The 13,410-nt window shown below is 39.3% G+C and overlaps 1 protein-coding gene across 1 annotated transcript in view; it reads right to left on the bottom strand.

Annotated features, from left to right (window-relative positions):
- The window catches only part of LOC140231075 (peptidyl-prolyl cis-trans isomerase B-like), an 89,848-nt gene extending 84,782 nt beyond the window's left edge, over positions 1-5,066 (bottom strand). The window contains exons 1-2 of the mRNA XM_072311226.1: positions 4,797-5,066; positions 3,917-4,207 (exon numbers count right to left, since the gene is read on the bottom strand). Of these exons, the coding sequence (XP_072167327.1) occupies positions 3,917-4,207; positions 4,797-5,066 (561 nt within the window). The remainder of the gene's footprint in view (positions 1-3,916; positions 4,208-4,796) is intronic.
- Positions 5,067-13,410: the final 8,344 nt, after the last annotated feature.

Here is a 13,410-nt window from a genome sequence, read left to right as displayed (position 1 = left end):
TGAGGAAAATCAGACAATCCGTTCTAGAGTTATGCACTTTTGAAGTTTCTGCTCACTGAAGGCTGGATGAGAAGACTACTATAGCTTGTGATGTCACATGAGTACAACGATATAAAGAAAATATAATGAAAATTCGACATATTTTCACTTTCTTTGCTTAATAAAAGGTCTTTTGACTTCCCTCTTTCAGAAGGCAAAGGGAAAAATATTGCCCTTAACATACGTCCGTGACAAGTTGAGGAAATGTACACTTTTTTCAAAAAGTAATATTTTGTAAAATTCTCTTTTTATTTTCTTCATGTCGTTGCACGCATATGACATCATACACTGTAGTAGTCCTCTCATCCAGCAATAACTGCGCAGATACTTCAAAAATTCATAACTTTTGAACGGATTGTCCGATTTTCCCCAAACTTTCACTGATATGTTCTACTGATATTGTTGCATTCACTCAATCCACATGTATATGAAGGTGGACTTGCCCTTTAAGCGTAACTCAAGCGCATCGAAAGCGGTCCCCATCGCCCATGAAAATTACCACTTTAACAGTATTACGTCACAGGAACCAACCATGAACGAAAGAAAGTGATGCACCAGACCAGGAAGGTTGACATGAAGAAAAGCGTATACAATACCTCTTTCCACGTACACTCAGTACGAATCTACTCCGTTTATCAAATTGTTTGTTTGACATATACTTTTGCAAGTCAATGAAAGTAAATTAAGTTGTAATCTTTCAAAATATATCTTCATAAAATTGTCTCATTTATAGGATACGATTTGTAGTTTGCGCGTTAGCCGGTTCTTTAATATAATATACACATTAAATAGTTGACCCTTTTAATTGAATGGATGACTTTATTAATAGTGCAATTTCACATCAGGTTCTAACTGGTGTGTTCTAGAATGCTAAGATGTGAGGGTAAAACCATTCTGCATATCCATGTTGGTTTGACACTGACATCTGATTTAAGAAATTCAATCATGAAACCCATTTTATACCCCGATCGCTTGAGATCGCAGCATGAGACCGGCGAATATCGCAATACCAAGGAGGTTCAAGAGAATGGAGTCACAACTGTCTTATTTCCTTTGCTAGACTGCTAGATGTTCGATGCCGCCGCTCAAAAATATTTGAAGCATGTGCCAAACGGGATCTGCCACGCAGATAGGAAGACAATTGACTCGTGTCTCATTGCATATTCACCAGCCACTTTCTCAAAAAGATATGTCTTTGTGATGGAATTACTTTTCGCTATTCCTTCTTACAGACACGAGGATGTGCGAATGGAAATTGCGCAAAAAAAAAAATGCTGAAATTAAGATGAAAATTACTTGACTGGGCATACCCGGGCACTAATATGATATGATTGACTTTTGTTTTGTAAACATGCTTTATCATTAAAACATATCATTGCATTTAATAAATAATAATGAGCAAAATATGGTCAATATTATGTTAACGTTCAAAATGAATCTTCAGATTGCTCAGCAAGACGGCGGCTTCGAACATCTATCATCAAAGGCACAAATGCACCTGTGAAATTCTTTTGTACATCAATAGAAATCTGACAACTGTTTGAATAATTACAGAATGTTGGAACTCCAACTCTTAAACCTCCTTGGCAATACAGTCGGCCTGGAAATGCGGCAACAACGTGGCGGAGTCGATCATCATCGTGGCGCTATCGCTTACAGCTCAGGTTGTGCGTGGAGAAACCGTTGTGTAATCGCCTCGACGTGTGTGCAGCCGACGCTTTCCAACTTTTCTGTATAGGTTTTCCCGGTCAATTTCATACTTTGGCCGTTCAAATTCATTTAACGTGCATTCAAATTCACACCACGCACGCACGCGGAAATATTCGGGCATTCAAATTCAGAATCCGAGCGATCAATTTCATTTCGTTTTCGTGAAATCAAATTCATGATTGGGCGTTCAATTTCCAAATGCGAGCATTGCGTTTCCTACTCGTGCATTCAAATTCACGCGATAGTCATGTGATAGTCCCGATGAGCTTGTTTGGAGCATTCAATTTCATTTTCAGGCGATCAAGTTCCTACTTCGTGCGATCAATTTAACAAGAAAAATGGAGTAGACTTTTTTAAGAAAGGAGAAATGGCATACACAACCATTGAATGCTTGCGTATAGTGTAATCATTATTGTTTAAAGGTTCTACATTGTCCTCTGTTTATATATTCTCTGTTTTGCATCTAAAAAAAAATCTAAATTGTAAGGTCCAATCAGCAGTGCAACCAAACAACACAACGACAATCTAATCATATTTCTCGATGATACTGCACGCATGCTGACAACGCCCAAACACTAACCACATAATGGTAATGCATCAATTTAAAGACAAACTGACACACAATGACCTCACATTATATAGTCCCACAAAAGTAAACCAATAAGATAGCAATAAACAACAAATAAGACGTATACAATGTTCACGTTATTAGTTTCAATGTAGGCATAGTCGAAATTGCTTTTTTTTTCTGAAGGTGTCAACCAGCCTTTCGTATCATGCTCGTCTGTAGGCATATACAGTGCCTAATGTTTGTTTGTTTGTTTCATTTACCATCTAAGAAGATGGCTGCATTAGCTGGTCTTCTTTTGGGTCCAGTTGGATATAAGGTGGGACCACTTCACTGGGTTAAACACTCTGCCCTTTGCGATCAATAAATGAAGTGGGATCTTTTGCGTGCATGCGTTGTGACTCTGTCACACATGGGACCTCCATTTCACGTCCTATCAGAGGGACATGTGCCTGTATAATTCCTTTTCATGAAGTCCGAGTACATAATTATTTGGTAATGAACAGGTGGACCTCTACTGCAAAATAAATAATATTCATCATAAATCCTGATATATTCAAAGCTAAATGAAAAAGACACACATCACGGCCCTCATAAATTCCGGCCTTCTTTTAAATTGAATGCAGCTATTTGGAACACGATTGCCTATTTACGAATTTGAATGACCGACGAGATTCCGTCGCCAGCTTGACATGAATTTGAATGCTCATTGCTGAAATGCGTGCTCCTCTCTTAAATTTGAATACTCCGATAGTGAATTTGAATGCTCCGACTGTGAATTTGAATGCTCCGATTGTGAATAAATCTATCATCTCAAGATTTAATCAGCCTTATGTAGTCTACCAACCAATACTCTAAAATAATCAGGGAACTTACACGTATGTCTGCAAGTCACTTCAATTATTTTAGTAAAAAATATCATAAAAGTCACTGTGGAATACCTACGATGACTTCGTTCCTCTGGCCAAAAAAAAAATTTGAACCATGACTTTAGTGTCCATGAAGGTATGCGTCAAGGATTATCAATAGGGTTCTTGTAATCCATGTCTGTAGGGCCTATATAAATTTGAATATGAATTCTGTACATAAAATTGCATACGAAGTATATGTGAAACTGATTTACATCTCTTCCCGACAAAACAATCTCTGGTCTTCAGAGCATCATTCTAAGCTTTATAATTGCTTTTTCGTTGAAACCTCAAAATATCATTCAGGACATATTTCTTTTCGAATTTCACATCTCTCGGAAGCCAAAATTCTATACCTGGAAATTTGGGATCATACCACGAGCAAGACACCCACGAGTCATACAGTCCACAAGCTAGATATATTTATTTTTTTTTTAAAAAGGAAAACCTGCGAGCTAGACATTAAGTAAAAGGGGCCCATGAGCTATACAGTATAGAGCCTCATTTGCTTAGTATCTAGCTCGTGGACAGTATAGCTTGTGGGCCTACTTTACTTCATGTCTATAGCTCGTGAATTGTATGACTCGTGAGCTGTATAAGTCGTGGGCTGTTTGGTTTAGCTCGTGACGTGTACCCGGTAACTTTTCTCCTGTCCGCTTCTCTCCCAAAATGTAAAAACTAAAACTCTTACGTCCTGCCTCCAATTTCCCCTCACTAGCGCTGCGAAGTTCTGTACAGTAACTGGACAGGTGTCTCCAAAGAGGGCGATCACTATTCGACCAGCCGGTTCGTCATCGATCTCTACGTCGAAGAAGGCCTTTTTCGTCACCAGCAGGTCATTTTCGCTGTTGCGATCTGGATCGTCCCATGGCTTGGTTCTTTTCTTGCCGTGTCTCTTGGCAGCGTCGATATCTTGAACGGAAAGGGCCGCGACGAATACGATGGTGAGTAGGCCTTTATTATGATGGAGGAGCATGATCACCTGTTGTACAATGAATTTTCCCATGAGTGACAGTAAGGTCAAACATTTCTTCAAGCATGAAAATGCACACAAACGTATATGGAAGACAGAATGAACTGATATGCCATGAAGATACTCGTATATTATTTTTTTGTTAAATGCCTTAAGGAGTGAGGAAACCAGATTCGAGCGCAACGGTGGAATATCTCCGCTATCAGAAAGTGACACATAAGCATACTAGATCGCAGTCAAAACCATAGACAGATATTACGAAACAAATCAGTTGATTGATATAGTTTCATGGTACTATAGCAAGAGATCGTTCCTCCGATTTCATTCTTCATTGTAAGGAGAGGAAAGCTTTGCATGATGCGCTGGATCAGTATCACTTTCCTCACTTTTTCTTTTCCTCAAATATGATTGTATTACCGCCTGTGATTTGCTCTGGTTTTCTTCCAAGTTTCATCAAACACCTCTGTTGATAAAAAACATAGGGAAAACAAGCCGAACTTCTTAATCATTCTTTAATCTAACCCATGATGGCAAAAAGCATATATGGCTTGAGCCTCAAATCAGCACTAACAAACACCAGGGAAGAAAAGATACTCACCGATTGATTCTTCTTTTCCCACTCCTTGCAATAATGTCTTCGAGCGATGAGAATGCGTACAGAAGTAAGGAAACACGAGTCGAGCGCGACGATGGTATAGATATAGCGTAGTGAGTTCAGGGTTTTGTTGAGGATTTGAGCCAATGGGGCAAGGAGCAGCTGCTGCTGGCGTCGTTTGGCCTGTAAACGTGGTTTGCTCTGCGCTCTGGAAGCTGTTACATTAATAAGCACTTCTGTTCCAGCTGTGGGACCGCCGGTGAAAACAATCATTTCGAATCTAAGAGTGTCTAAGTGTTTTCTAATCTTTTCTGCGTCACGGACAAAAACAACCTCAATAATGCGTTTTTCATTGCTAATGCAAGTTTTTGGGTTTTTGCTTTTTTTTCTTTTATCCAAGTGAAGTTGTATTTGGTACTTAACACATAACATTCCTTGAAGCAATCACAACTGGGAAAATACATGACAGTGATTACATTATTGTTACGATATGTTATTAAGTATAATGAACTAGAATTATCTGATTCTTGCATGATATTGACGCTTGAACTATAAATTTGCGTGCTTTACATACATCCTGATGTGTCATATCGAAATTAGACTGCATTCGTAAAGTATAGGTTTTCCCGGTCAATTCCATACTTTTGTCACTCAAATTCATGAATGTGCATTCAAATTCACACAGCGCACGCACTCGAAAATATTCGGGCATTCAAATTCAGAATCCGAGCAATCAATTTCATTTATGGGCGTTCTATTCCGTTTTCGTGAAATTAAATTCACGATTGGGCATTCAATTTCAAAATGCGAGCACCGACTTTCCTACTCGTGCATTCATATTCATGCGATAATCATGTGATAGTCCCAATGAGCTTGTTTGGAGCGTTCAAATTCATTTTTAGGCGATTAAGTTCCTACTTCGTGCAATCAATTTAACGAGGAAAATGGAGTAGACTTTTAAGAAAGGAAAAAGGGCCAACACAACCAATGAAGGCTTGCATATAGTGTAATTATGATTGTTTACAGGTTCTACATTGTTCTCTGTTCATGTATTCTTTGTTTTTCATCTCAATAAATTTCAAATTGTAATGTCCAATCAGCAGTGCATCCAAAAAACACAACGACAATTAAATCATATTTCTTGATGATATTGCATGCTGACAACGCCCCAACACCAACCACATAATGACAATTCATCAATTTAAAGACAAACTGACACACAATGATCTCACTTAGTCCCGCAAAAGTAAATCAATAAAACAGCAATACACAACAAACAAGACGTATAAAATGTTCATGTATCAGTTTCAATATAGTCGATTTTTTTTCTCGAATGTGTCAACCAACCCTCCGTATTATGCTCGTCTGTAGGCCTATACAGTGCCTAATGTTTGTTTGTTTGTTTCATTTTCCATCAAAGAAGATGGCTGGATAACCCATATTCAGCTGCAATAGCTAGTCTTCCATATGGAGCCCAGTAGGATGTTCTGCTTTTGCGATGAATAAATGAAGTGGGATCTTTTACGTGCAGGAGTAATGTGACTCTCTCACACATGGGGACCTCCATTTTATGTCCAACCCGAGGGACATGTGCCTGTATATTCCATTTTGCTATTAAAGCGCGAGTTCAAAATTGTCAATGAACAGGTGGACCTCTACTGCAAAATAAATAATTATCATAAATCCCAATATATTCAAAGCAAAATGAGAAACACATGCATACACGGCCCCAAACTAACTAAATTCAGGACTTCTTTTAAATTGAATGCAGTTATTTGGAACATGGTTGCCTATTCACGAATTTGAATGACCGACGAGATTCCGTCGCCAGCTTGGCATGAATTTGAATGCTCATTGATGAAATGCGTGCTCCTCTCTTAAATTTGAATGCTCCGATAGTGAATTTGAATGTTCCAACAGTGAATTTGAATGTTCCGATAGTGAATTTGAATGCTCCGACAGTGAATTTGAATGCTCGGATAGTGAATTCGAAAGGCCGGATTTTGAATTTGATTGCTGATTCAGTGCTGCGAGCGTAGAATGTGTGAAATCGAATGCTCGGAATAGGAACTTGAATGACAAAAGTATGAAATTGACCGGGAAAACCTATACTAACAGGCATTTCATATTTAGATTATACTAATATATCATAGAAATGCCTACGCTTTAATCGGACACCCGGGCGGAAACTTTCCGGAAAGACGACAATGTCTTTTTCAACTTACTGAAAGTCTTCACAAATTGGTGAAACCAAAATTACTGTATCATTGTTAACAGCACACAAAATACCTTGTAACCTCTAATAATCATTTCTATCAATACTAAATCCTTCTTGTAAAACGCAAAAACCTTCAGGAGTAATAATTTGATGCAACAGACATTATGTATTCTTGTAAATCATTCTTCCAAAATCATTCTTCTAATCATCTATCTATCAATTTTTATGTCAGAATTGTTCAAAATGATAATCTGTGATCTGAAAGCTTCGTTTTCTATTGGTACGGATATTGACAGCCATCTCTCTAAAACATAAAACTAAGATTCGGGTATATACGGATAAATAAATACTCATTTCGTAATTACAATTGAAAGCAAAGATTCCTCCAAATTCATCCAAGTAATATGAGTTGAAACCATACTTGTGAGTTTTCAAGTTTCATCATATATATCTAAGTCAGTTGTTGTGCATCAATAAAAGATTGTACATCTAACATCATCAGACCACCGTCGATCAATTCTTCCATCATAACATTTCGTTTAACTCGATCTGGGCCATTCCACAAGTAAATCGTCAAATATTATCTTAACTTCCTTTTTTATTTTCTTGGGTATAATAATTGAGGAAAATCAAATCGAAAGTGACCATCATCAAAATGAAAGTAGCTGCGATAAAATTAAAGTCGTCTTTTTCGCGCACACACTACGAACGCCGAAAGGACAATCCCAAGTTGATGGCCAGAACTGACTTGATCGCTGCCCGTGTAACAGTGGAGAGCGCTGCCTGTGCTGTGCGCCCCCACCGGGCCGGTGTCATAGGATATCCGTTCCGGTATCACCACAGAACTCTTGTGGGTGTCACAGGCGATCCGTTCCAGCCAGTAGATAAGTTCCGCCGGAACGAATCGGCGGAATTTTGGCCAGTTTATCGGATCCCCCAGATCCAATCGGCGGATTTTTGTCTCACCTCCGATTCGATCCGGGTCTCTCAAAACAGACCTTCTGTTTAAAGAAAGTATCACTGCAAAAACAGTGGTGTTAGATTTAACACCATGGGTGTTAAATCTAACACCAGCCCAGCTTCAATAAAGGACCACACTATCTGGTGTTGAAGTTACACCGTCACTGGTGTTAAGATACCCAACACCCGTGGGTGTTAAAATATACCAACACCAGCCTCGGTGTTTTTCCAACACTTAAGAGAGTGTTAAGAAGTTGACACCATATGGTGTTCATTTGACACCCCAACACCAGTGATGGTGTAAGTTCAACACCCATGGTGTTAAAATATACCAACACCAGTTTTTGGCGTTGCTTAGATTATTGATAAGTGGACACCATATGGTGTTCTTTTGACACCCTTTAACACCAATGACGGTGTAACTTCAACACTATTTATTGTTAGAATCTATACCCCAACACCTGTCATGGTGTTATTTTAACACTTCCGAGTGTTATAAGTTCACATCATTTGGTGTTTATTTAACACTATACAGTATGTCCAAAAAAATTACAACGGGACCCCCCGCAATGATATCTTTAAAAATAGTGAATCAATCTAAATATAAATTCAGGGTATGGAACTATAACTCATTGCCCACATCTTACAGAAAATCCCATTCGATTTGCTTCAGTGGTCAAAGAGAAATGAGGAATTTTGTAGAGGATGTCGGGAATCTCTTTTGTCCAAGTTCTGTCTATTATTCACGCACTAGAGCATTGAATTGCTAAAATTGGAAAAATTAGACTCATGACATGCTTTACAACAATCTACATTTCTCTGTGACCGCTTGACCACCAAAATCACAATCACACAAATAACACAGTAATGTAAATATAGGTGAAAGACAAACTAAAGACAGTCACGCGCTCAGTGGCGTAACTACGGGGGGGCATGGGGGGGCACGTGCCCCCCCCCCCCCAATCCGCTGGTAAAAAAAAAAAAAAGAGAAAAAAAAGGAGAAAAAAAGAAAAAAAAAAACCTACCAAAATGGTAATTCAAGGGTTAGTAAACTGCTTTTGAAATCGACATGAAAGGATGATCAAGGAAAAAGATATTTTTCTAAGATTTCTTTTAACAATATGATTAAAGAGGTATTATAGTGAAACATTGTTCAAAAAGCCCGGAGACGACAAACGATTGTGATTCAGTGTGATTCCTGGCATTTTGAATACAAGCAGGATGTGCGCAGTGTACTCAGAACATCGGAATGGCGAAAAGAGTCGCTGCAATGTTGCGCAATGTGATGTTTGATATAGGTTGTTTGTTATTTGCTATCAAAGCTTGATCATTGATTTTGCAGTGTTGCTTTACATACTAGTCTATATTAAAATGCCTTGCATTGCCAATGATAAGACTTGACCTTGGCTATTTCCTAACTTTTCCAACTGTATGAAACACACACACACTCACAAACACAAACAAATAAGCCAGTTCGGAGTTAGCTCATGGGCACATTGGTCCGAATGACCTTTCCTTTTTCTCAGTCGGTTAGGGGCACTTCAATCGTTTTAGAGCGACATAATGCGTAAGCTTTACATAACAATTATTATTCATGGTATTCATTGATCCTGTTCAAACAAAGAATGAACTTGCGTCGACCAGATGACCAGAATGATCCGTGAATTAACACTTGGGAAAGCATCCATTTTGTTATTTTGCATTGAATGTATTGACGATCTCTTTCTATTGATATTGCCAAATACCACTTTTGCTGCCAGGTGGATGTGCTGGCAAGCAGCATTTATAAGTATTTCATGAATAATCATTACATTACAGATGCTTATCCCAGTGAAATTAAAAACCAACATGCCTGTTGGTCCGAATGACCTTGTTTCTGCTCATGCGCAAAGTGGAACTCCGAACTGGCTTATTAGGGGATGCTCTATATAAAGTGCAGATTTTGGACATCCTCCCGCTTGGTCACTTCGACGCCCCCTCGCTGGTCATACCTCCCCCAATCATGAACATAAACCGACACCTTTGACTACCAGTGGCGGATCCAGGGGGCACACCGCGCGCCCCCTCCCTCCAAAGCGAAAAAATATATATGTAGCTACAAACGACAGTTTTTGGACTGTAAAATGTCAAAATTTTCAAGCTCGCTCGCTTCGCTCGCTCGCATTTAATAGTTATGCAATTCTCCTGATGCTGCTGTCAGTAATTGCCAGCAGTTGCGCCAGGTGCGTCCCCTCCCCTTAATTTCCAAAGCGAAAAAATATAGCTACAAACGGCAGTTTGGGGACTGTAAAATGTCAAAATTTTCAAGCTCGCTCGCTCGCATTTAATCGTTATGCAATTCTGATGTTGCTGTAAGTAATTGCTAGCACTTGCGATCGGTGCGCCCCCTCTCCTTAATTTCCAAAGCGAAAAAAATATAGCTACAAACGGCAGTTTTGGGACTGTAAAATGTCAAAATTTTCAAGCTCGCTCGCATTTAATCGTTATGCAATTCTCCTGATGTTGCTGTCAGTACTTGCCAGCAGTTGTGCCCGGTGCGCCCAGGCCCTCTCCTTAATTTCCAAAGCGAAAAAATATAGCTAAAAACGGCAGTTTTTGGACTATAAAATGTCAAAATTTTCAAGCTCGCTCGCTTCCCTCGCTCGCATTTAATCGTTATGCAATTCTCCTGATGTTGCTGTCAGTAATTGCCAGCAGTTGCGCCCGGTGCGCCCCCTCTCCTTAATTTCCAGAGCGAAAAAATATAGCTACAAACGGCAGTTTTGGGACAGTAAAATGTCAAAATTTTCAAGCTCGCTCGCTTCGCTCGCTCGCATTTAATCGCTATGCAATTCTCCTGATGTTGCTGTCAGTAATTGCCAGCAGTTGCGCCCGATGCGCCCCCTCCCCTTAATTTCCAAAGCGAAAAAATATACCTAAAAACGGCAGTTTTGGGAACATAAAATGTCAAAATTTTCAAGCTCGCTCGCTTCGCTCGCTCGCATTTAATAGTTATGCAATTCTCCTGATGTTGCTGTCAGTAATTGCCAGCAGTTGCGCCCGGTGCGCCCCCTCTCCTTAATTTCCAAAGCGAAAAAATATAGCTACAAACGGCAGTTTGGGGACAGTAAAATGTCAAAATTTTCAAGCTCGCTCGCTTCGCTCGCTCGCATTTAATCGTTATATGCCATTCTCCTGATATTACTGCCAGTAATTGCCAGCAGTTGCACCCGGTGCGCCCCCCCCCCCGAATTTCCACAGCGAAAAAATATAGCTACAAACGGCAGTTTGGGGACTGTAAAATGTCAAAATTTTCGAGCTCGCTCGCTTCGCTCGCTCGCATTTAATCGTTATGCCATTCTCGTGATGTTACTGCCAGCAACTGCCAGCAAGTTGCGCCCGGTGCAACCCCCTTAATTTCCAAAGCAAATATATATATATATATATATATATATATATATATATATCAGTATATAAACATACATGTTTTATTATATATAGCTACAAACGGCAGTTTGGGGACTGTAAAATGTCAAAATTGTCACGCTCGCTCGCTTCGCTCGCTCGCATTTATTGTTACGTTTGCAATTCTGATGTTGCTGCCATGAGGTGCCCCCCCCCCCCAATGTCTTGACCCACGGTACGCCACTGCACGCGCTACACAGTTGATCAAAATATTTCATAACTGTCTGTCACAACAAAACACAATGATTCTATTACATGTAATGATAGCCACATCTCTACAATATAAGTATCAAAATGAAATACCTTTGGCCCTTTTAGTTGGTTCTTACCTACATTATGGCAATTGTTGGCTCAATATCAAATTTAAATACTCATTCTGAATACCTTAGGTCTTCTTGGCACTATAAGTTCTATTTTCAAATGAAATTCATAGTAGTATTAGATCTTGGCTTTATAATTCAAATGTTCAAATTGAATTGCCTGCTCAGCTGTATAATTCAAACATTCAACATACATCAGCCAAATTGGTTCTAAAATTTGAACATCGAGACTCTTTCTTTTGATAAATGCTATTGCAAGTAATGATACAAGCAAGTGACATTCGGATCATTTAAATATTCAAATGACACACATTAGGCCTTCTTGGCCCAATATTTTCAACTTGAACTGCATGTGATTGATACCCCCACCTAAAACCGAGAGAGTTAGCTCAATCCACGATATTCTTGTATGCCTTTTATTGAAAAAAAAACAAGTGTTACCATAGCAACACATTGTTCAACAGTGAGATCAGTGTGCTACTCATTTAAAGATTACATAGTCACATATGCGAAACCTCAAGTCATATGCTTGAAAGCTGAGGGAGCTTACCCAATTCACATTGTTTGATTTTCATTTAAAAAGATGGTTACCATGCAACACCTTCCAACGTTGACAAAAGATGTGCTTTGCACATCGAAAAATAACATTGGCCCTCTGTGCAATATTTCAGGTCAGATGCTCAAAAACTGAGGGAGATAGCTAAATCAACTGGTAATGTGTACATGGTGTAAGATTTTCATTTGAAAATGTCATTGCCATGATAACACTTTGTTTGACAATGACAAAAGATGACATTTGCACATTAACGTACTACAGTGGTCACGTGCCAAATTTCAAGTCAAATGCTTAAAATGTGAGGGAGTTATAAGTCAATCACAATATTCTTGTATGCTTTGTATTGAAAAAATAATAATGTTCGCGTGACAATGCGTTGTATGACATTGACAAGAAATGTGTTTTGCACATCTAAACTTTATCTTGTCACAATATATGTGTCATATCTCAAGTTAATTGCTAAAAATTGAGAGAGTTAGCTAAATCCAATTGTAGTTTATATGATTTTCATTACAAAATGCCATTACCATGGCAACACAGTATTTGACAATGATGAAAGATGAAATTTGCACATGTACATAATACAGTGGTCACATGTGCCAAATTTAAAGTCAAACGCTCAAAATCTGCATAGGTTTGTCATTGATATTATTTAAGAAATGAAGAAATAGCTTGCTTACATTTTTTTTTTTTTTTTTGGGGGGGGGGGTATAGGCATCCACAATAAACAGATATTATTTTGCTTTTAATGAGGCCTACTCGCACAACCCGGATAGAATCGGCGGTTGCGGAACGTTTCTGCGTACTGCCTACTGTGCGGTATATTTGTTCCGACGGAACCAATCGACTGAATTCGGCCAGTATATCGGTTCCCCCGAAACCAATCGGCGGGGCTTTTGCCTCGGCGCCGCCGATACGATACCCCGCCGCTGATTCGATCCGGGTCTCTACCTTACGTACATTATACGGGCCTCCTCGCCGGTCTGTGGGTTGCGACTGAAGGCCTACTGTCTCCAAACCAGTGCCCTGTTGCATAAAACCCTTAAGCTGGTATCTCACTGAGCGGCGAACGTTTGCGAACGTAGCGAATTTGAGATTCGCCAACTTTTCTGACGAATG

Source organism: Diadema setosum, chromosome 7 (assembly GCF_964275005.1).
Source record: "Diadema setosum chromosome 7, eeDiaSeto1, whole genome shotgun sequence".
Lineage (NCBI taxonomy): Eukaryota > Metazoa > Echinodermata > Echinoidea > Diadematoida > Diadematidae > Diadema > Diadema setosum.
This window is presented reverse-complemented; position numbering and strand designations above follow the sequence as displayed.